Source organism: Vipera berus (assembly GCF_964194415.1).
Source record: "Vipera berus genome assembly, chromosome: 8".
NCBI classification, from domain to species: Eukaryota; Metazoa; Chordata; class Lepidosauria; order Squamata; family Viperidae; genus Vipera; species Vipera berus.
Genome location: NC_138211.1, coordinates 22,321,105 through 22,347,701, shown reverse-complemented (window position 1 = coordinate 22,347,701; position 26,597 = coordinate 22,321,105). Strand labels below are relative to the sequence as shown.

At 45.2% G+C, this 26,597-nt stretch overlaps 1 protein-coding gene across 1 annotated transcript in view; it reads right to left on the bottom strand.

Annotated features, from left to right (window-relative positions):
- Positions 1-26,094, bottom strand: part of GPAT2 (glycerol-3-phosphate acyltransferase 2, mitochondrial) — a gene marked incomplete at both ends in the record, with an annotated part of 55,871 nt that extends 29,777 nt beyond the window's left edge. The window contains 7 exons of the mRNA XM_081333427.1: positions 6,203-6,302; positions 8,200-8,336; positions 10,251-10,347; positions 14,742-14,873; positions 19,555-19,665; positions 25,218-25,291; positions 25,999-26,094. Of these exons, the coding sequence (XP_081189553.1) occupies positions 6,203-6,302; positions 8,200-8,336; positions 10,251-10,347; positions 14,742-14,873; positions 19,555-19,665; positions 25,218-25,291; positions 25,999-26,094 (747 nt within the window). The remainder of the gene's footprint in view (positions 1-6,202; positions 6,303-8,199; positions 8,337-10,250; positions 10,348-14,741; positions 14,874-19,554; positions 19,666-25,217; positions 25,292-25,998) is intronic.
- Between the last annotated feature and the right edge of the window lie 503 nt (positions 26,095-26,597).

The window sequence follows — 26,597 nt, the reverse complement described above, 5'->3', positions numbered from 1 at the left end:
CAGGCCATGAGAAACTTGAAAATTACAGTGCGGATTGTCCCAAAGATGCTTTTTCAAAAAGCAACTGGACTTTTCTTTTTTTTTCCTTGAAGGCCTTTCGCTTCTCACCCAGGAAGCTTTTTCAGTTCTGAATGGGGGAGTGGGGGATTCCTTGCAGTCATCTGGTCCTTAGCACTCTCTCTGAGGGTCGTTTGAGGCCACTTGGGGGCTTATCTGTGTCCTTCGGGTCACCTGAACCGGACTGCAAATGGGTGTGGAGCCTTCTTGGAAGTGCTGAAAAGTGGAACACTGTGGATTGTTCAGACTGACAGGGAAGCTGCACTGTTTATGAGGCCTGATTTCTACCGGCTGAACACAAAACTTTTAATCCTGGAAATCTGCATGGAATACATACATACCGAGCAGGAGAGACTCCAGCATGTGGAAGTCAAACAGGGTTAGGACTAAGGACCTTAGAGGTCCTTAGTCATCTGACTGGTACCCAGCTCAGTGGCAGGGAGCTGGTGAATTGGACACTTTTGACTTTCAGCTTCCCAACTTTTGACTGATGGACTGCCTGACTGGACTCCCCCGGACTAATGGTTTTATCTTACTCCAGCACAGCCTTATTGGCGCTCAGGGGTGCCCCCCTCTCCTGGGTGCGACCCGCCTGCTTTTCCATCGTGCCTCCTGATGACGGACCCAATTATTGGGACCCCGAGAGATGGCTGGGCAGGGACAGGAGCCTCTCTTCCAAATTTAATAAGAGGCCCCTGGTGTGTTTTTTAGCTAAATGTTTTGAGGGGTTAGGGAGGGGGGTGGGCTCATCGGCTCGGTTGGAAACTAGGGGGGTTCCACCAACCGTTTCTCAGACCAGGTCAGGGACTGATCGCGCCGTGGTAGGGGCCGGGCTGGGGGTTTACGGGGCCCCGGAGCAGGGTGTGGGATTATCTATTCCCACGGCGGTTGGGAATGGCCGCAGGTGTAGGAACAGAGGGCCACATCAATACCCGGGGGTGCGTCCCCGCTGTCTTCAAGCGGTGATGCGCTCCGACCCTCTGATTTCAGCACGTGGTACCGGGAGCGAGGATGAGCAGCCACCTGAGCTCAGGCTCGTGTATTTTAATGCCAGGTCTGTAATGAATAAAGCACCTCTCATTCACGATCTGATTGAGGAGGAGCATGCGGACCTGGCTTGCATTACGGAGACCTGGTTGGGCCCAGAGGGCGGGGTCCCCCTGGTTGATCTTAGCCCATCAGGTTTCCGGGTGCTGCACCAGCCTAGGGCTCAAGGTAGGGGCGGTGGAGTGGCAGTTGTTGTGAGGGAGACCTTATGTCCGCGGGAGGCCACCATAGTCCAGATAGCCGGGTGTGAGTCCCTCCTCCTGAGATGTGGTCCCAGAGCTCAGTTGGGCTTGCTGTTGGTGTATATTTCACCTAGACACGTGGCAGCAGCCCTGCCTGAGCTTCTCGATATCCTCTCAGGGTTGGTGGTTGAGTTCCCCAAACTTATAGTTTTGGGTGACTTCAACCTACCATCCCTGGGGGGATCATCTGAGTTAGCTCGGGAGTTCATGGCTTCCATGACGGCCATGGACCTGAAGCAGATTATTCTGGGCCCAACTCACGGAGGGGGTCACACGCTCGATCTGGTTTTTCTATCTGGACGGTGGTTAGATGATCTTGGGGGGGGGTTCCCCAATTAATTTACCCCTGTCATGGACCGATCATCATCTCCTGCGGATGGTCTTCCGTTTTGCCACTCCCTGTCGTGGGGTTGCTGAGCCAACAAGATGGTTCCGCCCTAGGCGCCTTATGGACCCTGAGCGGTTCCAAACGGCGCTTGGGCCCCCACCTGCCTCCTTTGCTCACAGCTCGGTCGATGCCCTGGTGGAAGCCTGGGAAAGGGCAGCCACAGAGGCACTCGACCAAGTTGTACCCATGCGGCCCTTGACCCGACGCAGATCCCAATGGGCCCCATGGTTCTCCATGGAGCTCCGCGAGATGAAGCGTCGGAGACGGGGCCTAGAGAGCTGTTGGAGGTCCAGCCGATCCGAATCCGACCGGTTACGACTAAGGTCGTTTACGAGAACTTATCTCGCAGCATTGAGGGTGGCTAGGTCTAACCACTTTGCCACCCTCATTGCGTCCGCAGAGAATCGCCCGGCCGCCCTGTTTAGGGTGACTCGCTCTCTCCTTAATCAGGAGGTGAGGGAGGAACCCTTGCAGGGTCGAGCCGAGGAGTTTAGTCGATTTCTGTCGGACAAAATCGCTCGGATCCGGACCGGTTTGGACTCCGACTGGGCAGAGTCTGTCGAAGAGGATACGGGCGGTCTTGTCGATTTAATCTGGGAAGAGTTCGATCCTGTGACCCCTGAAGAAGTGGACAAGATCATGGGGAAGCTGAGCTCCACCACGTGTTTGTTGGACCCGTGCCCCTCCTGGCTGACTTATGCAGCCCGGGATGGGACACGAGGCTGGCTCCAGGCAGTGATTACTGCTTCTTTGAGTCAGGGTAGTTTTCCCGCCGCCTTGAAGGAGGCGGTGGTGAGACCCCTCCTCAAGAAGCCGGCCTTGGACCCAGCAATTTTAAACAACTATCGTCCGGTCTCCAACCTTCGGTTTTTGGCGAAGGTTGTTGAGAGCGTGGTGGCGCATCAGCTCCCTTTGTTCTTGGAGGAAGCTGACTACCTAGACCCGTACCAATCGGGTTTCAGGCCCGGGTACAGCACGGAGACGGCATTGGTCGCGCTGGTGAATGATCTCTGGCGGGCTCGGGACAGGGGTTGTTCCTCTGTCCTAGTCCTTTTAGACCTCTCAGCGGCTTTTGATACCATCGACCATGGTATCCTGCTGCGACGTCTCAGGGGGTTAGGAGTGGGAGGCACGGTTCTCCAGTGGTTCTCCTCTTACCTCCTGGGACGTTCGCAGTCGGTGTTGGCAGGGGGGCAGAGATCGACCCTGAGACCTCTCATTTGTGGAGTTCCTCAGGGATCGGTTCTCTCGCCTCTCCTGTTCAACATCTATATGAAGCCGCTGGGTGAGATCATTCGTGGTTTTGGAGTTGGGTATCACCAATATGCTGATGATACCCAACTTTTTATTTCCACCCCAAACCACCCCAGCGATGCCCTCGACGTGATGTCCCGTTGCCTGGAGGCGGTCCGGGTCTGGATGGGGAGGAACAGGCTTCGACTCAACCCTGACAAGACTGAGTGGCTGTTCGTGCCGGCATCCCGGGAAATTCCGATTATCCCATCATTGGCCATGGGGGGTGAGCTATTACCCCCCGTAGATAGGGCTCGCAACTTGGGGGTCCTTCTAGATTCACAGCTCTCTTTGGAAGAGCATATTGGAGCTGTGACTAGGGGGGCCTTTGCCCAGGTTCGCCTGGTGCGCCAGTTGCGGCCCTATCTAGACCGGGATGCCTTGCGCACAGTCACTCATGCGCTCGTGACCTCTCGTCTAGACTACTGTAATGCTCTCTACATGGGGCTGCCCTTGAGGTCCACCCGGAGACTCCAGCTGGTGCAGAATGCAGCCGCGCGAGTTGTCTTGGGAGTTTCCCGATACTCCCATGTTACACCTCTGCTCCGCGAGCTGCATTGGCTACCGGTTGCTCTCCGGGTGAGGTTCAAGGTGTTAGTTATGACGTACAAAGCCGTTCATGGCATGGGTCCGGATTACCTACGGCAACACCTGCGACCGGCGTCAACGTCCCTCCGTCCAGTGCACTCCCACAGAGAGGGCCTCCTCAGGGTGCCGCCGATCAAAGAATGCCGATTGGCGACCCCCAGGGGGAGAGCGTTCTCTGTGGGCGCGCCAGACCTTTGGAACAGCTTACCGGTTGAGCTCCGGACGGCCCCCGACCTTCGCTCCTTCCGGCGCGATCTTAAAACATTTTTTTTCGAACAAGCTGGCCTGGTCTGACGGGGTGGGGTTGGGTTTTTTAAAATTAGTTTTTAACTTAATATGTATTGATTTTATGGGCATGATGTTTAATTGGTTTTTAATGGTTTTTTTAATTTTTGTATCTGATTTTTATTGTGTATTGCCCTGTTCACCGCCCTGAGTCCTTCGGGAGAAGGGCGGTATAGAAATCAAATTATTAAATTATTAAATTAAATTCTAGTCCAACCCCTTACTCACGCAAAGATCTTATATATCACTTCACACGAATGACAAATGACGGTCTGAACTCTTCTTAAAAAACGTCTGAAGGCAAGCTGCTCCACCAATTAATTATTCTCAGCGTCAGAAAATTTCTTACTTCTAGGCTGGCTCTCTCGTTAACACTCTTCCACTTGTCGCTTCTTGTCCTTGTCTTGTTCAAGTGAGCACTTTCTTTGAAAATATCCAGCTCGGAAGAAATATCTCAGCTTCTTACCCTCAACAGGACCAACAAAGGAAGCAGAATCTTTATACAAATACTACATCCAGCGACGGTCCATAAAAGGAACCAAGATCTTTTCCTTTCGAAGTTGGATAGCTGTCTCATCATCATCATTATCACCACCACCATCATCAATTGTAAACTGGATCCCAATCCCTCCATCTCCCCTTAAGAACTGAAGGAGAAGGGTCTTCTTCAGTTGGGGGAAAAAATGGACAGGGAAGGACGTATTAAAGGTCCGTAAAATAATAAATTGTTTGCAAACACTGATTAGGTTATTCTCACAGTAACTAGGAGTCTTCCCCATCTACGCCTGCTCTTTAGGGCCCCAGCCACACCTGGCCAGCGAGAAGGAACTTTCGTCTGACCCCATGTTCTTGCCAGTTTTGGAAACAAGCCTTCATGCTTGGTTAGGGAAATAAGAAGTCACAATCCCTCTGAACATCCTGTCACCCTGCAAGCGACTTGCTTCTCCAAAGCTCTGATTTGGGTGTGAAGCACGGCTGCTGAAAGCAGAGCTGAGCGAACAGTTGTATCTGTGCTTCCTCTAAACGGTTTGGCAGAAAAGGCGAACACTGCTGCCATGGTTTGCAGATGCTAAATGTCTGTTTCTGGTTGAGACAGGAGTTTAAAGTTCTCCGTGGTTTAAAAAAAAAGCAAGCAAGCAAACAAATACACACAGGCCTGGCAGTTACTTGTGAAAACGAACCTTTGGGGTAACTGTGACCTGGATGACTGAGAATCTCCACAGATCTTCCAGTTACTTGCACATTCATCAAATTTGGCCCAAGCGCTCTCTCTGTCTCCCCCCTCCCCCTTTCTCTCTCTCTCACTTCATTAATCAAAAGGAACTGGACAGCTGTTCTGCCTTTGCCACCTTAAAATTTTGGGTGGAAATAAAAATGTGCTATGAACTGACAAAGAATACAGGAAGGCTTTAAGAAAAAGAAAACATCATCTGGAAATCCCATAACATTAGGAAGGAAGGAAGGAAGGACAAAGAGATCATGTGAAAGTGTGTGTGCGTGTGCATGTGATTCTACATATGTGTTTGTAGGTGTCATAACTTCAAAGATGAGTTGTAAGTAGCTTTAGGGGGAGTTCATCATAATGTTGAATGTTTAAGTGACCGGTTGTAAATCAAGGACTACCTATACTAGGGGTAGGCAACCTTGGCTCTTTTATGACTCGTGGACTTCAACTCCCAGAATTCCTGAGCCAGACATGCTGAGGGGAAAGGGAGAGGTTTCCATGCTGACTCAGGAATTCTGGGAGTTGAAGTCCACGAGTCATAAAAGAGCCAAGGTTGCCTACCCCTGACCTATACGATAGAAAAGACACAAACTGGTTCTTCCCACTTACTGACCCTAGAGGTGGAGACCTTGTCTGGTGCAATGGGAGATTCTGCAGAAAACCCACTGGGATCCACCAGGTTCAGAAGCACCACAGAGCAAAGCATATGCTTTTCTGGGTGATCCTTCCGAACCCCGAAGATCCTGTCTGAAGGCATCTCCCACTGCGTGGGACGAGGTCTCTGATCCTTTCTTGCATGTTGAATCCTTGGCTCCAACTGTCTGTGCCCTTTTCCAATCTGAAAAAGCATGAACTGAAGTAGCCAACTTAATCCAAGGATTAACGAAGAAGCGGTTACGTTCACATGCCTCCAGCCAAACGTCTGAAGCCCCTTCCCACTCCCTAGACAGCCCTTTTCCTTCAGAATGCTCTTGCTGGGTCCTCCCCTCATCAGCAGCACTCCCAGCCTCCCCACCCGCTCCCAGCCCTAAAGGATCCAGCACTTCCCTGCTCCAAAAGATCAGGCCTTCAACTCACGGAAGCCACCACAGCTCTGGAGAGGGCGCCTTCATCACCGTCCCATCTCTGCCCCATTCCCTGGGGCAGGAACACCCCTCCCAGGGAAGCCAGCAGAGCCCTGGACCAAGAAGATAAGAAAGCTGTTAGTTCACTTGGAGAGAAACTGCGGCTGGCGTTTTGATTTGTTTTTGTTTTGTTTTAAAAAAATTCAGTTATACTGGGAGAAACTTGCTATTCAGGGCAGGAGTCTACCTCTGGCAAATCTTCACTGCCTTTGGCATGCTGAAGTAGAAAAGCCATTTATTTTCCCAAATATGGAGAAATACCGCTTGAAACATGAAAGTCACAGATAAGTTCCTTGCGAGGAAGGAAAATGTGATCACAGCTTCAACCCAGGGGCTCCGTAGTCATGGCAAGTGTGCAAAAATAGACAAACCTTCATTTCAGGGTGCACTGAGTCTGCAGGCTCTGGTTAAGTTGGGGGATTTAAAAAAAAGCTTGGTTCTGAATTGTGCATCTTTTAATAGGCTGACTCAAGACCCCACACCTCTCCAGATAGAAAGCTAAATTCCATATCTTGGTTATGGGCAGAACACATCCTGCAAATTATTAAAATGCTGTTATTTCATTTAAAAAAGACTCATGGAATTGGATTTATTAGAAACAAACGGTAAAAGCTTTTTCCAAGACAGAGCCTCCCACGCACATTTCAAAAAAAAAGGAGAAAAGTGAGAGCAAGGGAAGGGAAAGAAAGACTCCGCAGAAAACCCAGGCGGTCTTTAAGAAAAGGTTGGACAGGTCTCGTGGAATAAGGTCTCGTGTCTTGGGCAGGGGGTTGGAGTGGATGACCTCCAAGGTCCCTTTCAACCTTATGATGCTAAATGAAGTTGACATATTTGCCTCTCAGGGACCCGCAAACTAAGAAAGCGTGCTTAATGTCACTTCATGAGTTTATGGGTAAAATGGCTTTGAACCCTGACTTTATTTTAAAGACTGCACTATGCAGAATCAAAATTTATCCTGCCCTGTGTTAGCATGGGACAATTATATTTTCAGATGATCAACTGGAACAAGGAAAAGTATTATTCTGAGTTTCCTGAGAATCCAGGAGAAAGGCGTGAGAAAGTATAGGATCTCACTCCTGTGGATACAAGTCCAACTGATAACTGACTTGCATGTCAAATTAATATATCATTGTTTATTTTGCCTATTGTTTATTTTTATCATGCAGAAGCAATAAGAAGTAACAATACGGTGGAGATGTTACTATTAAGTATTCAGCTTAAGACAAAAACTTTTATTGCAGAACAATTATTTTGATACAATTTGCAGTTGTTCATAAAGGCTATCTTTAGTTTTGGACATAAAATTTAAACCTGATGGTCATGAATACTGATTATTTCAAATCACAGTTAACACTGACATAAACATCTTCCTTTTTCTCCTTCTCCATCTTGAGATGGTACAGATTCTCCTGCTTGAGCAGAAGGCTGGACTAGAAGACCTCCAAGGTCCCTTTCAGTTCTATTCTATTCTATTCTATTCTATTCTATTCTATTCTATTCTATTCTATTCTATTCTATTCTATTCTATTCTATTCTATTCTATTCTATTCTATTCTATTCTATTCTATCCCATTCCATTCTATTCTCCATTCCATTCCATCCCATCATTATTCTATTCTGTTCTATTTTCTATTCTATTCTATTCTCCATTCCATTCCATTCCATTCCATCCCATCATTCTATTCTATTCTATTCTATTCTATTCTATTCTATTCTATTCTATTCTATTCTATTCTATTCTATTCTATTCTATTCTATTCTATTCTATTCTATTCTATTCTATTCTATTCTATTATTTCAACTTATCTAAAAATTAATGTGTCAATAATCTCTCATTAATAGTGTACAAATACCCCTGCAGCAAAACAATATATTACTTAGGATTTATAATAATGTAATAAAATAGATTTTAGAGAAAGGTTAAAATCTTTTCCAGGATGTTGAATCTACCTGTAGGTGGGAGTGAAGGTTTTGTTCTCCCAAGCCACTCGAGGGATGGCCACACCCTGGGAGGCCAAAAGAAATGGAAGCCACAGACCATCCAGACGAGACTTGTGAGTTGAAAGGAAAACCATCGGGGTATTAGCCTGGTTGTAGGGGAAAAACAGAGATTAAGTTCCAGCAAGAGAGAATTGCATGAGGATGCACTCCAAAATACAGGTAGTCCTTGACTTACAACCATTAGCTTAGTGACCGTTTGAAGCTACAACGGCATTGAAAAAAAGTGACTTATGACCATTTTTCACACTTATGACCATTGCAGCATCCTCATGGTCATGTGATCAAAATTTAGATGCTTGGCAACTGGCATGTATTTGTGTCGCAGGGGCCTTGTCCACGGGGAAGCTAAATTCACTTAACAACCGTATTACTAATTGAACAACCGCAATGACTCACAACTGTGTCGAGAAAATGTAAAATGGGGCAAAGCTCGCTCAACAACTGTTTTGCTTAGCAATGGAAATTTGGGGTTCAACTGTGGTTGTAAATCAAGGATTACCTTTACTCTGGATACGCAGTGGGAGCGGACGGTGCATTAGGAAAAAATTACACTCACTAAAACTGCAGATAGGAGGACGAAGGGAAGATAAAAGATAAGCTGGAGGGATGCAATTAAAGAAACTATTAGAATGCCTTTGGAAATGCTGCTAATAACGTATCACTAAAATAAGATCAAGATGACAAGCATTTATCTAAAGTCACCAGGAGCCAAGATCATCTTGATGGCACCTAACTTCCCCCTAGGATCCAATGTTCAACCGTTACGTAGAAAGGTCAGGGATATCCATCACCCAGAAGCCTTGACTAGCTAACTGCATCTTCAGTTATCCAATTATCCATTTCTTTTCCCAAATCATTCCCATGGGGAAAGATCAATCAATCAGAATAGAGCTGGAAGGGACCTTGGAGGTCTTCTAGCCCAACCCCCTACTCAAGCAGGACACCCTATACAATTTGAGACAAGTGTATGTCCAATCTCTTCTTTAAAAACTCCGGTGATGAAGCACCCACAACTTCTGAAGGCAAGACCTTCCTCTGGTTAATTGTTCTGTCAGAAAGTTTCTCCTTAATTCCACGTTGCTTCTCTCCTTGATTAGTTTCCATCTATTGCTTCTTGGCCTGCCTTCTTTGGAAAATAAGTTGACCCCATCTTCTTTGTGGCAGCCCCTCAAATGCTGGAACACTCTTATCATGGCACCCCTAGTCCATCTTTTCTCTAGACCACAGGTCTGCAACCCGCGGCTCCGGAGCCGCATGCGGCTCTTTCAGCCGTCTCCTGCGGCTCCCAGTCCTCTGCCATGTGCAGTCCAAAAAAAAAAAGTTCAACCAATCAATTAAAGTATGCAGGGTAGGTGCATATCTCGCCTTGGCTCCACTCTTCAGTCAAACCCTGTTCTGCGCATGCGCGCATGTACACACATTTTTTGCGGCTCCCAGTTTTTCCTTTTGTGAGGGAACCGGTTCTGAGTGGCTCTTTCACTGTTTCAGGTTGCTGACCCCTGCTCTAGACTAACCATACCCAACTGTTCTTCATATGTTTTAGTCAAGAGCTGGGGGGGGGAAATCAGACCCAGGAAACTACAGACCAATCAGTTTAACATCAATACCTGGGAAAATCCTGGAAAAGATAAAAAAAACAACAGATCTGCGAACAACTAGAAGCAAACAAAGTCATAACTAGCAGCCAGCATGGGTTTGTTAAAAACAGATCATGCCAAACCAATCTCATCTCATTCTTCGATAAAGTGACCAAACTATTCTATTCTATTCTATTCTATTCTATTCTATTCTATTCTATTCTATTCTATTCTATTCTACTCTACTCTACTCTACTCTACTCTACTCTACTCTACTCTACTCTACTCTACTCTACTCTATTCTCATCTTAGTTGCTCTTCTGTACACTTTCCCAAAGCCCCAACATCTTTTTAATAATGTGGGGACCAAAGCTGGATGCAGGATTCCAGGTGTGGCTTTATAAACATCTGCTCTCTTATCACCTCTTCTGCTCTGTGCACCATCTCCAGCTGCCCTTTGTGGACTATCACTCTGAGGAACATCCGGCTCAGGAATTTCAGCAAAACCCAGTGGCAGAACCTAAAGGAAGAAAAGATGTTAAGGGTCGGAGAAGAAGCAAACTCAACTCAGCAAGCCTGTGCAAGCTTATTAGCAGCTTCTAAAGAGGGGCTGAACAATACACTCCGGGTATATTTGATCATCTGCTGCTGTGAAGATTCCTCTCCAACCTACCGGTAGGAAGGCAAATCCACGACATTTCGGCGTTTTGTGGTGTCACCGCCTGCTTTGCGACTTGACAAACGCCTGGCTAAACGTAAGCAGAGGATTTGGGATCCAGATATCCAAAATGCCAGAGCCAAAATCTCCTCCCTAGATCTTTCTATGCAATCTCAAATGCTCCCCTTAGGTGACTACAGGTACAGTAGTCCCTGACGTAGGACCACGATTGAGCCCAAAATGTCCATTTCTAAGCAAGAGAGTTTTGCCCCATTTTATGACCTAAATGCATGCCGGTTGCCAGGCATCTCAATTTTGATCATGCGACCGTGGCGACGCTGCAACGGTCCTAAGTGTGAAAAACAGTCGTAGCCAGTGCTTTTTTGTGTAAAAGAAAAAGGTGCCGGAACTCACACATGTCATACAACCCTCCATGCCTACCCTACAAGTTTCCATCCAAAAAAGGTGCCGGAACTCCGTTCTGAGCATTCTGTGAGAAAAGAAAGCCCTGGTCGTAGCTCACTTCTTTCGGTGCCCGTTGCAACTTTGAACGGTCACTACATGCATGGCTGTAAGTTGAGGACTACCTGTATTTACTTTGAACCCAAATGGGTTGCCACCCCATTAGGGTAGCGCCCCCAACCTTTTGGGCACCAGGGACCGCTTCCTGGAGAGAGGATTCTCGCCAGACCGGAGGGGGCGTGGTTTCGTGTACTTCCTGCCTCCCGCGGAGGGGCCTTCGCTAGTTTGCCAGGCCCGGTTTCTGGCATGCTGCGGCCCAGTGGCGGTCCATGCACGGGGGGGGGGGGAACCCCTGCATTAGGGTAACAACCAACCATCTGTAGATAAGGGCCCCATAGAAAGCTCGCTTCTATTCAGACTCTCCTGGGCTCTATTAAAACGTCCATTGGACAAGCAATGGTATTTAAGCTTAATACAGGTAATCCTCAACTTACAACAGTTTGTTTAGTGACTGTTCAAAGTTACGGTCACAATGAAAAATGTGACTTATGAATGTTTTTCAGTTATGACCTTTGCAGCAATCCCGTGATCATGTGATCAAAATTCGGGCGCTTGGCAACGGGCTCATATTTATGACGGTCGCAGTGTCCCGGGATAATGTGATTTCCCCTCTTGGGACTTTCTGACAAGCAAATGGGGAAGCCAGATTCACTTAACAGCAGGGTTTACTGACTTGTCAACTGCAGTGATTCACTTAACAACTGTGGCAAGAAAGGTCATAAAATGAGGCAAAACTCACTTAACAAATGTCTCACTTAACAACAGAAATTTGGGGCTCTGTTGAGGTTGTAAATCGAGGACTACTTATACTCCCAATTGTTAAGCATTCTAATTACTACGGGTATTCCTTGACTTACAACCGTTCATTTAGTGACGGTTCAAAGGTACAATGACACTGAAAAAAGTGACTTTCCACCCGTCCTCACATTTACGACCATTGCAGCAAAAATCCGGGCAGTTGACAACTGGCCTGCACTTCCGGTGTTAACAGTGCCCCGAGGTCACGTGATCACCATTTGCGCGTTTCCCAGTCAGCTTCTGACAAGCAAAATCAATGCGGGAACGCAGATTCAGTTAATGACTGCATGATTTATTTAACAACCCCGGCAAAATACCTCATAAAAACCTCACACTTGCAGTGTTGTGCCCTCAGCCCGTCCGTTTCCTCAACAGGGGTCATAGCAACAGACCCAACAGACTCTCCAGCAATTTTTCCAAATTGATGCAAGGACACAACCTTACCTTTTCCTATTAATTGCTAAGGTGTGTTAATTTGAACACAACAAAAAGAGCAACTTAATGACACCCCTCCGTTCCCTTTGGCTCTTATCTTTAAGCTTCAAAGGCATTTCTTAAAGGAAGCCTTCTGTGATTAGCAGCCATCTAAACTCACAAGAGAGAGCCAGTTTTGTGTTGTGGTTAATGCATCGTTTCTCGACTCCAGCAGCCTTAAGATGTGTGGACTGCAACTCCCAGAATTGCCTTTTTATATATTTTATTACTTTTGTAGGGTTAGGGTTAGGGTTAGGATTAGGGTTTTTTTTTTAAAATAACATTCTTAATATTTAGCAAACAGCATATGATTGATTGATTGATTGATTGATTGATTGATTGATTGAGTTTATATACTGCCCTATTCCCATAGGACTCAGGGCGGTTTACAAGGCAATTAAAACATAAAATACAAAAATTAAAATCAGTTAAAACAATTAATTAAATTTAAGCCCTAAAAATTAAAGTCTAAAATCCAATTAAAAATTAAAAACCCCTCAGTCTGGGTTTTGTTTGGGTTCATGTATTTAAAAAACAGTAAGAGTTAATTTCTATATTATCATAACATATTAATCGCTCAATAATCTTCCTCCTTACTAGTATATATTCAATGATACATAGTACATATCATGTTCCTTTCTCTCTAACTCGCTTTTCAAACTCCCAGAATTCCTTGAAGTAGTCCAGAAGTAGCTAGAAACTGGAAGGCTATGAGTTCTAGTCCCACCTTAGGCACAAAACCAATTGGGTGATCTTGAGCCAGTCACTTTCCCTCAGCCCAAGGAAGAAGGCAGTAGCAAATAACTTCTGAAAAACTTTGCCAAGAGAAGTGCAGAGACTTGTCAAGCAGTTTCCAAGAACTGGACACAATTGAATGGAAGGCGGAAAAAACCCCTCAGTGACAATAAGCCAGTGTGTGGTTAGGTGCATTCATTGTCTGACTCTAAAAATTTATCCCTGCCTGCCCAAGAAATCATGAGTTTACAACTAAAGGTGACTTTGGACCTTGTGCTAAAAAATAAACCAGGTTATGACTGGACATTGCTTTGCATGCTAATGTGATCTTAGCAAAGGGGAAAAAATTATGTAGCAATTTGTATGGCTCCCAAGGGTTTGACTTGCAAAAGCTATGCTCAAAGAACATCAGGATAAGACTCTTAAGAATTTTTAAGTCATTTTTTAGCATTCTGAAAGGCTCCTAAGATATGGGGGAAGAGGATGGAGGCTTGTCACAATTCAAATGGTGGGTTTTTTGGCCCTGCCATGGAAAACAGAAAATTGTGGATTATTATCATCACCAGACCTTCAAAAAGAGGTGTTCGCAAAACCTAAATGGCTTATTAGTGACCAGAAATATATAATGTAAAGAATAACTATCATATCATCAATTACTGTAAACACAGTATAAGCAATCCCCAACATAATTTTCCTAACACCATAACAAGTCGTAGCCTCGTAGTCAATCTAGGGGCGAGCTTACACATTCTTAATCTTAAAATTCCTAAAGGTTTGTCTGCAGAGCAGTGGCTGCAGATAAAATCTATCTATCTGTCTATCTATCTATCTATCTATCTATCTATCTATCTATCTATCTATCTATCTATCTCTAGCAACCAACTCTATCTTTCTGTCTTTATGTCTTTGTATCTCTCCGTCTATCTGTCCGTCCACCCATCTATCTATCTACCCTATCTTTGTCTTTCTCTGTCTGTCTGTCTGTCTGTCTATCTACCAACCCCTGTCTTTTTGTCTGTCTGTCTGTCTATCTATCTATCTACCAACCCTATCTTTTTGTCTGTCTGTCTGTCTGTCTGTCTGTCTGTCTGTCTGTCTGTCTATCTATCTATCTATCTATCTATCTATCTATCTATCTATCTATCTATCTATCTATCTATCATCTATCTATCTAAACAAACCTGTCTGCCGCCCATCTCGCTACAAAGAAGAATAAATTCTCTTTAAAGGCTTCCAAGCACTGTTGTCAAATTCCTGCAGTGCACAACTGGGAGACTCCCCGCCCTCATTCACGTAATGGGAGAGACCCCATTTCCCCCACTCACAAGACCCGCAGAGGCTGAAGCAGGACAGGAGGCCATGCCAATATCCTAATGAGATTCGGGGCAGGGCTGGATGGCATTCTCGGCCTAATGTCTGACTGGGAAAAATCAGAGAGAAGTACCTACGCTGTGCTTAAATATATCCCACAGCCACTGAACTGCAACCCAGTATCCCCAAACTGGGGAAGATCCTGGACACCTTCGGGGAGAAGCTGGATAGGCCTCTTCTCCATGTGGGCCCCCGCTGGGTTGCCAGAAAAGGTTGCACCAAATGCACGTGAATGCGGCCAGCTGCTCTGTGCTGCAAGTGAGAAAAGCCCGGCGATCCCTCTTTCTCCTTCAGGCCCCGGGTTCAAACATTTCCAGCCCTCAATCCATCCAGGCAGAGCCAAGCTGGGGACCCACCTCAAGAGGAAAGGGGAGAGGCACGCTTGAATCTGGCAGAGAATTCTCTGGATCTCTTTCATCCACTCTTCTGCAGACAGGTTGGCCCTTGCAGCATCCCCTGCTCCTTTTGGGGACACAACCTCTTGCACTCTGCTTGAAAGAAGGAAAAGAGAAAAAAATGGGGAGGGGGGAGAGAATGAAAGCATCCTTGCAAGGCATCCAGGAATGTCCCAGGAACAAATTCAGGGAACATGGATGATTTAACAGGTACAACCGCAAAGACAGGTAATCCTCAACTTATGACCACAACTGAGACCAAAATTTCCGTTGCTAAGCGAGACAGGTGTTAAGCGAGTTTTGCCCCATTTTACAACCTTTCTTGCCACGGTTGTTAAGTGAATCTGTTGTTCAGTTAGCAACCTGGTTATTTTAAGTGAATCTGGCTTCCCCATTGACTTTGCTTGTCAGAAGGTCACAAAAAGGGATTACGTGACACCCCCCCCCGGGGACGCTGCAACCGTCATAAATACGAGTCAGTTGCCAAGCGTCTGAATTTGAATCACATGACCAGGGGGAATGAGGCAACGGTCGCAAGTGTGAAAAATGGTCGTAAGTTACTTTTCCAGTGCTGTTTAACTCTCAACAGTCACTAAATAAATGGTTGTAAGTCGAGGACTACCTGTGAACACTCTCATTCCTTTTTTTCTTACAACTAATATTCAGCTCATTTCAAGTGGCCGGACTCAACGACCCCATCAGGATTATAGGCCCTGGTGGCCCAGTGGTTAGAATGCAGCATTGCAGGCTGACTCTGCCGAGTGCCAGGAGTTCGATCCTGACCGGCTCGAGGTTGATTCAGCCTTCCATACTTCCGAGGTCGGGTTAAATGAGGACCCGGATTGTTGGGGGCAAATATGCTGACTCTGTAAACTGCTTAGAGAGGGCTGTAAAGCGATATATAAGTTTAAGTGCTGTTGCTATTACTGTAAGCAGATGTGTTAAAACCACCCCGACTTGCTGGGCTTCTTATTCTGAGCCACATAAGGACCGCCAGCTTTGTGAAGGCAAGATGCACTAGTGAAGAACTTGGAAAAATTGCGAACCGCTCACTCCTACCGGTGCAGGCCAGCCTTCCTCACTTGCCAGCCGGAGGACTCAAGTCCCCAGAGCCCCCACTGGCCCAACAACCCTGACATCGATTCCCAATGGAAAGCCAAATGGGCCGCTGAGCGCCCAGGTTTAGGACGCCACAGAAATGAGCCCACGCAAAAGGTGCCCAGCTTTGAACGACCACGCCAGCCACGGACAATCCTGGACAGGATTCACACCTCCCACGGTGTCTGCTGGGACTCTCTGAATAAATGGGATGTGGTATCCTCCCCTCAGTGTAACTATGTGGTCCCGCGTCAAACTGCAGACCACATCATGACCGGCTGTAAGCCGAGGACACTGACTGGCCCAGGATTTTTCGTATAAATGATGCTGCGTTCCAATGGTTGGATGGCCTAGCCCTAGAGCAGTGACGGTGAACCTTTTAGAGACCGAGTGCCCAAACTGCAACCCAAAACCCACTTATGTATCGTCGGGTGCCGGGTGAGTGTGGCCCATTGGGTGGGTGTGGCCAATTGGGTATGCATGGCCCATTGGGTGGGCGTGGCTGCGGTGGTAACGGCAGACTGGGTGGGACTAAAAAGTTCAATCAATCAATTCCAACCTTGCGAGATCTTTTTTTTCCCCACGAGGTTGAAATTGATTGATTGAACCTTTTTTATTTTTTGCACACAGTGGCGGAGGCCTAAAGTGAAAAGGTTTTATAAAACCCAGCTGAAGGCTTAGGACTGGGGCAACGGTGCGTGTGCCCAGAGAGAGGGCTCTGGATGTCACCTGTGGCACGTGCCATAGGTTCGCCATCACGGCCCTAGAGAATGGTATTTGAAGACAGATCTTTTTAACGTTTATTTTTTGTGTGTTTTATTAATCTAGTTGAAATGTTAATATACATTATTAGTTCATGTATGGTATGCTATGCACTAAATAAATAAGTGGCCATGCTTTGGAGATCTCAGGCTTCCAAAATTCTCTGGAAAAGTAAAGATTACATTTTCAGTGATCCGTGTGTGTGTGTGTGTGTGTGTGTGTGTGTGTGTGTGTATCTATCTATATTGTACGGGTCCTCCTGATTTAGTTACTGTTTTGTACAGTGACCGTACACAGTTAGAAGCAGAAGTAACTTTGTGGCCAATCCTTGCATTTACAACCTTCACAGGTCTGTAAAACAAAGAATAGCCGACGGCCGATTGTAAAACTGTGGTGCTTCACTTAGCAGCTGTTTCACTTAATGACCAAGTTGCTGATCCCAACTGTCATCACAAGGGATTTGGTGCTGCCACTGTTGAGGACTTTTTTTTTCCCGGTCTAGCTCGCAGCCTGTGGATTTCCTGGTGGTCTCCAATCCAAACTACTACGCCAGTCTGATTCTTTTAGGTGTTCTGAAATTTGCCAAATTCATCCAGGCTGCCACATTGTTGGACAAAATTTTGAGCTAGATTTTGATCATCAAAAAAAAAGAGGCTAAAAGCCTCAAAACTGAAGGACAGACTTTGTATGACATTTTGCCACAGAAAGTGGGCAAAATGAATACATCAGTCACACGACAGAATCCCTTGTGAAAATATGACGCACTCTGTTGGTTTAGGTTTTTGCTCTTTCAAACTTCCTGCATCGTCTTTTGAACAGGAAGGTCAGATAGAAAGTCCTTTTCCTTGACCTTTTTTACACAAGGGGTTCCAGAGGCACCGCAATTTAAAAAACATAAAATATTTGTGTTTTAAAACCCCTCTCTGGACTTGAAAAGAAATTACATCACAGAATTCTTTTGAATTTGCTCCAGTCATTCAGGATGCTGGAAAACATAAGGTTCTTTTTTCAAAATTAAAAAAAAAGAAAACAGAAAAGGCAAGGTTTCTCCCCAAGGGATGCATGGCTTTACAAAGCAGAGGGAGATACTTTGGTTAAGACATACAGGCTGTCATTTTATCAATGCATTTATTTAACCTTGGAGATGGCGTTAATGGTGGTCAATTAATATGATCCCCTCCCCTTTTTTCGCTAAAATAATTCCAAGCAAAGGGTAACAAAAATTTTAAAAATGAGGTTTAATTATTCTTTGCTGCAACAACAAACAGGCCAGCACTAACAGTCTGCAATCAATCTGCTTTGGGGTCGTAATTGGGAACTGTCAGCAGACAGAAAACTAGCTGGCCGGTTTGTGTTTTGCTGCTAACTAAGGAACGAGAGGGGCTTTCATGGCATCTGATCATAGGTTCAACCAAATGCAAGTACATAAAGGCCCACTAGCATCATTGTTTGTTTGTGTGTGTTTCCACCCTTTCTCCAGTGTATCTTTTGCTTTTAGTCTCTGCATTTCCTTCTTGATCTTTTTGGCCCTGCAGTTTCCATAATATGTTTTTTTAAAGCCCCTTTTTAAAAACTATCTTGCATTAGTCATTTTTCCATAAAAATCTACACAATTCACAATGATACTTTTTGAAATGGCAGGCTCCCACTTTCCGCAGTACATTAACTGTTCACAAGGGACACACCACCATCTTCCATGTCACTCATCAAGATGTATTCAATCACCAAGGGATTTTAGCAACTTTCGCTTAACAAACCCTGATTGCAACAGCCAGCCTGTAACTTCTCTATCATAAGCCAGCACAAAGGTACAAGAAGCGCACATAACAATCTGAGACTTCCCCAGGAGCTTTGGGACAGTAGATGAAACAACAAAGCCGCAAAGCAAGACCTGAAAATAGCTTAAAAGACATGTGAAGTATTAGTATCCCTTTGTACTTCTTTGGTAAAACCACACTTAACCAATGAGGAAGTTGGCAGGTTACAGTCATGTATCTCCCTTAATGTCCGTGGTGATTGGTTTAATAACTGGAAGGAATCTGCTTTAATCATGCTGGGCAATCCACATTCTCATGTTGAATAGATCACTGGATGCAGAGTCATCAAAGCACAGCAGAGCTGGCTCTCACTGATTACCATGGGGGGGGGGAACTGCTAGCAAGCCACCTCTTCCAGCACAAAGCTCAAGAGTCCTAGAGCAGAAAGACTCTCTAGAAAGAGGTCCACTCTAGGAAGATTAGAAAGAGGTCCACTCAATGAGATCAGGGAGAGAAGAGTTGCCAGAGGCCTCCTCCATTGAAGGAAGTCCATTGCCTTGTCTCACATCTGGGATTATCTGGACTATCTCTGCCTCTGATTAGGGGCTGCCACAAAGAAGTGGAGTGGGGTCAACCTATTCTCCAAAGCACCTGAAGGCAAAACTAGAAGCAATGAATGGAAGACGAACCATGGACAGAAGCAACCTAGAACTAAGGAGAAATTTCCTGATAGTGAGAACAATCAACCAGTGGAACGGCTTGCCTCCAGAAGTTGTGGCTGCTCCATCACTGGAGGTTTTCAAGAAGAGACTGGACAGCCATTTGTCCAGAATGGTATAGGGTTTCCTGTTTCCTGAACAGGGAGTTGGACTAGAAGACCTCCAAGGTCCCTTCCAACTCTTGTTATTCTGATTACACTTTAGAAGCATTCTAGGAAAGCATTTTGGGAAGATCTCACAATCCTGGAAGTCTGGTGTACTGGGTTGGCTAGAATGTGGTTTATGCTTTTGTTTTGGTTAACTTTAATCGTACTCTGACTAATGTGTTATAAGCCGTCTGAATCCTTAGGCGTGGAGTGTCGACCAAAAGTAAATGAAATGGGTATGTCAATCAAAAGATGCCCGACCCCGAGTGAAGTCTCCATCTCACAGCAATACCTTTGGGTGTGAAAGAGTCTTTCTTGGAGATTGGGTGGCATTTCAGCAGAAAGCCTCCAGTCACATACAGTCAGGAAGTGGCACAGTCTCCTTACAAGCCAGCCTCTGTACCTGCAACCAAAGGACCACATCGGTTAAAAACAGCAATCATCACATACCCACAGGTAAGGGATTATCCACGAGGGTGGTTGTCAAGGTCACAAATACACAAACTAAGCCTGTCCGTGGCCCACTAAAAGGGGGCTAGTTCGCTGTGATCACCACCTTAATTTTGCCACAGATTTAAAAATGGAGGAGAGAGACCAGCTGTTCCAAATGCAGCACTGGTACACACCCCACTAACAATGACTCAATTTGCACAAAATATAACCTCTGCAAATCACTGGCTTGGCTGATTCCTCCAAAGCATGGTTGTGTGAAGGTCAGGAGTAACACTCAGCTCCAAAGAGGCTCTGCCTTTGTTGAAGTAATAAACACAGACTAAAATTCAGGTTCTTGGTTTCCCTGATGGCGCACTCATAAGACCAGGGATTCCGATTCATTTTCTCCACTACTTGAATCAGGGTTATGAACAAACCTGATGTCAACGCTGCAAACATTGCATGTTTTTGCTCTGACAATATAAGAGGCTTTGAATCAATGAAGCAAGGGGGGGGAGGAGGAGAAGGTTGACCAGATGTTTTGATAAGAAATAGCTCGCTACAGAAAAGAAGTGAAACTTTTCTGTTAAACTAATTGGAGAATGTGATTCATGACCTGTAATTAAGGGAGGGAATTGTGTATGATACGATGTGTTCAGGGGAGGAGAATTTAGATTCTGGCATCCATCCATGAGTGCCGATGCTTCGTTCTCATTATTATAGACTTTTAAGAAAAACAATGGCTGAGTGCTCTTTGATCTGTCTCATTAATCGGAACCATGACACCTGGAACTGGGCTAGTTATGAACCCTCTTCCTCCTGGGCTTCACGAGAGGACTTTAAATCTAGCTTTTACATCTCACTCAGGATGGAAGCACTGAAGGTTGGAAAGCATGGGTGAATTTAGGAGTCGGTAGGTTTCCTCTGCCTCTTACGATGTGTTTGGTATTCTTCCTTCTGGGTGGACATGTTGATCAGATTTTGGGAGGAGGGTTCTTTTCACGTTATTTTTGATTGTTTGCCAGACCCTTTGGGGATGAGTGGCATACAAAGAAAGGAACTAAGTCAATTAAGATTAAAAAGTAACAAACAAGGGAATAGAAGTAAACGGTCAACATTGTTTATTCGTCACAGTTTGTTCAACCAGCCAGCCAATATGAACCAAGGACTGACCCTTCCTTGTTTAAGCAAGGTCAATAATCCTTCCCTGTTATTTTTAACCCTTGGGTTGTTGTTTTTATTCGTACTTAATCATCAAGCAGGAGAAGTGAGTCAAGTTATTTTACTAGACTTACATATCGCTCCAGTCATGAATGACCCTGAACAGAGTACATCTGGAGTACATCTTCCAGGAATTAGATTAAAAAAACAACACAATAAAAAGAAATTAGAAAGATCATCCAACCTACGCTCAGTACTGGGAATATTCTTAAGCTGAAGTGAGAAAATTTCTGTCAACTGACAAAAAAAAGAATGAAACATTTCAGCCATAAGACATGATGGAACAACCATGTTTTAATGGCCACCATCTTGACTTTTTCTACCGTGCCTGGACTGCTTTCCTTGTCTCCATGACCTCCAGAGATGACATTCCTCAGGAGAATTCCCTTTGCTGAATTTTGTGTTGCCATAAATAGATAATCATCATTGTGGTCATAGCCTCACTTCCTGGGTCTTAGGGGGTGTCACGTATGGCTTCTACCTCATTGCCTATAACCCAATTCTTAGTAAGACCACACTCGGACTACGGCATCCAGTTTTGGTCACCACACTACAAAAAAGATGTTGAGACTTTGGAAAAAGTACAGAGAAGAGCAACTAAGATGATTAAGGGCCTGGAGACTAAAACATATGAAGAACAGCTGCAGGATTTGGGTTTGGCTAGTCTAGAGAAAAGAACGGGGGGGGGGGGGTAGGGAGGGACATGATAACAGTATTCCAATATTTGCATTGGTTACCGGTTGCCCTCCGGGTGAGATTTAAGGTGCTGGTACTTACCTTTAAAGCCCTACATGGCTTAGGCCCGGGATACTTGCAGGACCATCTGCTACCGGGAACGAATTCCCATCGCCCAATACGCTCACACAGAGAAGGCCTCCTCAGGGTGCCGTCGGCTAGACAATGTTGGCTGGCGACCCCCAGGGGGAGGGCCTTCTCTGTGGGAGCGCCAGTCCTATGGAATCAGCTCCCCCCTGAGCTTCGGATGGCCCAAAATCTCCAGTCCTTTCGCCGCAGCCTCAAAACACTCCTTTTCCACCTGGCTGACCTGGACTAACAGGCATTTTAATTATATTTACAATTTTTAATTTATTTTTAATTTTTAATTTTAATTTATTGCACAGATGATTTTAATTTTATTTTTATCTTAATCTCTGTACTTATTATATGTTATTGTTGTTAGCCGCCCTGAGTCCTTCGGGAGATAGGGCGGGATATAAATCCCATAAATAAATAAATAAATAAATAAATAAATAAATAAATAAATAATAAATAAATAAATAAATAAATAAATTTGAGAGGCTGCCACAAAGAGGAGGAGGTGAATTTATTCTCCAAAGCACCAGAGGACAGGACAAGAAACAGTGGATGGAAACTAACCAAGGAGAGAAGCAACCTGGAATTAAGGAGAAACTTCCTAACAGCTTGCCTTCAGATGTTGTGGGTGCTTCATCATTGCAGGTTTTTAAGACGAGACTGGACAGTCACTTGTCTGAAATGGTATAGCGCCTCCTGCTTGAGCCAGGGGGCTAGACTAGAAGACCTCCAAGGTCCCTTCCATCTCTATTCTGATGATTTTGAATTCTGGGCTGTTTTAAAGGACATTATGAGAAAAATGCATTTGCATAATCTATCTTTAAAATGCAGAACACAGTCAATTACTGCTATTCTTCCTTGCTACAAAATTTCATGCTGCCTCGTTCCGATCTCTCTCAAAAAACCGATATGCTCTGATACTATGGGATAACGTTATCCGGATCTAACCTTCCGTAATCTGGCTGATGTAAAGGAAAGCCTGAGAACTGCAAATCAAAGGATGCCAAGTTAGACCTGGAAGGGCCCAAGCGGATGGCCTCCCATTTAAAAAGAAAAAGAAAAAGCACCAAAACTTTGCTTTGGTATCCATCAAATCTTTTCTCTCCTCCCTGCTGTTAACAACACGGAGCACTTTAGGGATTTTAGTTTTCAAAGAACCTCATGAAGTGCAATTAAAGTAATTAGGAATCAGGCTAATGAGGATAAAGTCTCTAATCCTCACTCAACTCCTCTGAGGGAAAAAAGCTTTGTTATCTACATACTGTATTAATTCAGAAGAGATGGGAGACAGGAATAGGAGAGGGAAAATAACACGTAAAATCAAGAGCAACAGAGTGATTTAAGTCAAACGCAGCGGGTCTTAGAAAGAAGAACCCAGATATTCTCATAAGCAGAAGATTAATAAACAAGACTTAATCCTGTGCATCCCACTCACATAAGCAGGGTCCGCAGAACGGGGTTAGTGTTAATTCAGAGGGTCCTTTTGGGTTAAAACTGGCTCGTACAACTGCTAATATCTTTCCCAGTTCACTGCTTTGGACAAAAAAAGCAAACTATACTACTGTTGTAGGATCCAAATTGGGCTGGTCATTGGGACAAGAGGCTTTGTCTTCAGAGGTTTCGGACTCATCCTGGAGCCCGTCGTGAGGGAACTTATCTCCACCAGAATGTCCTCATTCGGACATCGATCTTCCTAACGCAGAAGGAGGGAGCTCCTTAAGGCTTTAGGACAGGGTTTCCCAATCTTGCCGACATTAAGGACATTCCGGTAGAGAGAAATTGTCCGAGGTTGGGCTCCAGCACGTCCAAAAGCTTGGAAGACCAAATCTCTGGTCCTGGTGACCGACCCAGATTGGATACTGCAACATTATCCTGGCACGAGTGTATTTGACTTCATTCATGAAACTATATTGTTAAAGCAGAGGTGGGGAAGTATGGCCCTTTTATGACTTGTGGACTTCCAACTCCCAGAATTCCTGAGCCAGCCATGCCGTCCATGAAGTCCATAAGCCTTAAAAGGGCCACAGTTCCCCACCTCAGTGTTAAAGACTTATTTAAGTCCCTGGGATGACTTGTAGATGGTGTACACTGAAGGAAAGGCAACTGCCTGGATCATAGTTTGACATATTACTTGCTGTTTTAGCCACAGGCAGGTAGTGTCTTAGCATCTAAATAAACTTGTTTACTTTTAAGGTAAAGGTAAAGGTTCCCCGCACATGCGTGCTAGTCGTTTCCAACTCTAGGGGCCGGTGCTCGTCTCCGTTTCAAAGCCGAAGAGGCAGTGCTTGTCTGAGGACGTCTCCGTGGTCATGTGGCCGGCATGACTAGACGCCAAAGGCACACGGAACGCTGTTACCTTCCCACTGTAGTGGTCCCTATTTTTCTACTTGCATTTTTTACGTGCTTTCGAACTCCTAGGTTGGCAGAAGCTGGGACGAGTAACAGGCGCTCACTCTGTTACGCGGCACTCGGGATTCGACCCGCCAAACTGCCGACCTTCTGATCGACAAGCTCAGCATCCTAACCCACGGAGCCACCGCGTCCCTTGTTTACTTTTATTCAACCTTTATTATTTTTATAAATAACTCAAAGGCAGTGGACACGCCTAATACTCCTTCCTTCTCCTATTTTCCCTACAACACCAACCCTGTGAGGCGAATTGGGCTGAGAGAGAGGGACTGGTCCAAAGTCACCTGGCTGGCATTCATGCTTGAGGCAGAACTCGCTGTCGCCCGCTGTCTAGCCTGACTTAACCATTAGGCACATCAGAAGAACAGGGGAAAATGCCTTTGGCAAGAGTTTTGCAAATCTTACCAAGAAGGGCCCAAGCTAAATTGGAAGAGAGTTCAAGGGATTAAAAACTTGGCTGTAAACAATAATGAAAACAATATTCCAGGAAAGAAAATTTGGAAACCTCGGGAGATCATTAACCATGGATATCGACAATATCCAGGTTCCATACACCAATACAGGTTATCCTTGACTTACAACCATTCATTTACTGGCTGTTCAAAGTTACAACAGCAGTAAAATAAGTGACTTACGACCAGTCCTCAAATGGAAGGGATGGGATTGAGGAGAGCTGGCTAAGCAGGCTTGCAAAGATCCCTGCATCCCTGACTCAGGAATTCTGGGAGTTGAAGTCCATAAGTCATAAAAGAGCCGAGGTTGCCTACCCCTGGACTAGATGATGGCCCTTTTATGACTTCTGGACTTCAACTCCCAGAATTCCTGAGTCAGCAGGGCTCAGGTCATAAGAGGGCCACGGTTCCCCACCCTGATGTAGAAGTTACCATCAAATGCCTACATTTTATGATGGCAAAGTTCCTACGGAGATTGCAGGAGAAGACAAAGTCCTCCAAGCACGGTTAAGTATACACCAAGGTGGGTTAAGCTTACACCAAGGTGCAAGCCAAGCCACTTTACAAGCTTAACCATGAGCAGAACTGAATGTGTTGGCTTCATCCACCTCCCCTCTCCTCAACTCACCTGGTGTTTCCTTCTGTTATCTTGATCACGTTGCAAAATCCCATGGAAGCCAGGTGCTTGTGAAAGAAAAATCCCTGAAGGTCAAAAAAGAGACAGTTTAAAGACAGCAGCTCCTCTGCCCTTCTGGCCCTCAAAATCAAGAGCCTTCCTTCTCTGTTCTCCCAGCTACCAGAGAGAAACAACACAAGACACTACAAACGACCACGGCCTTGTCCTTATTAGGACATGGATCTTCCTAACCTAGAACAAGGGAGCTGAGCTCTCTCTCCCTCCATAAGTGATATATCAGATGCTCTAGGTCAGGGGTTCCCAATCTTGGCCACTTTAAGACGCATGGACTTCAGCTGTCTGGGGAATTCTGGGAATTGAAGTCCATGCGTCTTAAAAGTGACCCAGGATTGGGAACCCCTGCTCTACGACGTTCACACATATGCCACCTTTGAAATGTGGGTTTAGCCAACCTCAGGTCTGATTTATCCACTCTTTGCCAACATAGGACCCTGTATATTTATTTTTATAATGCCCTTGAAATTTCCAGGTCTTCTGAAACCATCAAAAAAGGAGGAAATTAGTGCAGATTTGGTTTCTGTTAACCCCCTTCCCCCAGTTCTACAGGAAAAAAGGAAGCAACAGGAATTCAAGAAAACCGAGTTCTTTCCATATTGGCTCATCAGCAGCGTGGGAACCCAATAAAAACAGAATAAAACGCTGAACAAAAAAATAGATTTTTGATACAATCAAGCAAGCTTTCTTCATCCATCCCTTTCCATCAATTCCTTACCCAGCTCTTTGGGGTGCATTTTTGACAGCAGCGCCCAACAAAGGAACGATATTTGCCCAAAAAGGGTCTGACAACTTCCAGGTTGACCAAGTCCATGGTCAGGTCTGCATCTGAGAAAGAATCAAATAACTTTAATTAGTCACAAGGAAATTACAAAATTGACAAGGCCAGTGTTTTTAACCATAGTATTAGACAAAGTATGTTTCACTTCAACAGACTGCCTTCAGCAGAAATCAATCAAGTGGTATCAGAGCAGTCCAAGTGTTTAAGTTGTTTTTAAACCTTACGTCTACTTTTGGGGGGGGGGAAAGTATGGAAGAACATAGAACAAAGAATAATACAGTTGGAAAGGACCTTTGGAAGGAGGACAAGAAACAAGGGATGGAAACTCATCAAGGAGAGAAGCAACCTGGAATTAAGGAGAAACTTCCTGACAGTGAGGACAATTAACCATTGGAACAGCTTGCCACCAGAAGTTGTGGATGTTCCATCACTGGAGGTTTTTAAGAAGAGACTGGACAACCATTTGACTGGGATGGTATGAGATCTTCTGCTGGAGCAGGGGGGATGGACTAGAAGACCTCCAAGGTCCCTTCCAG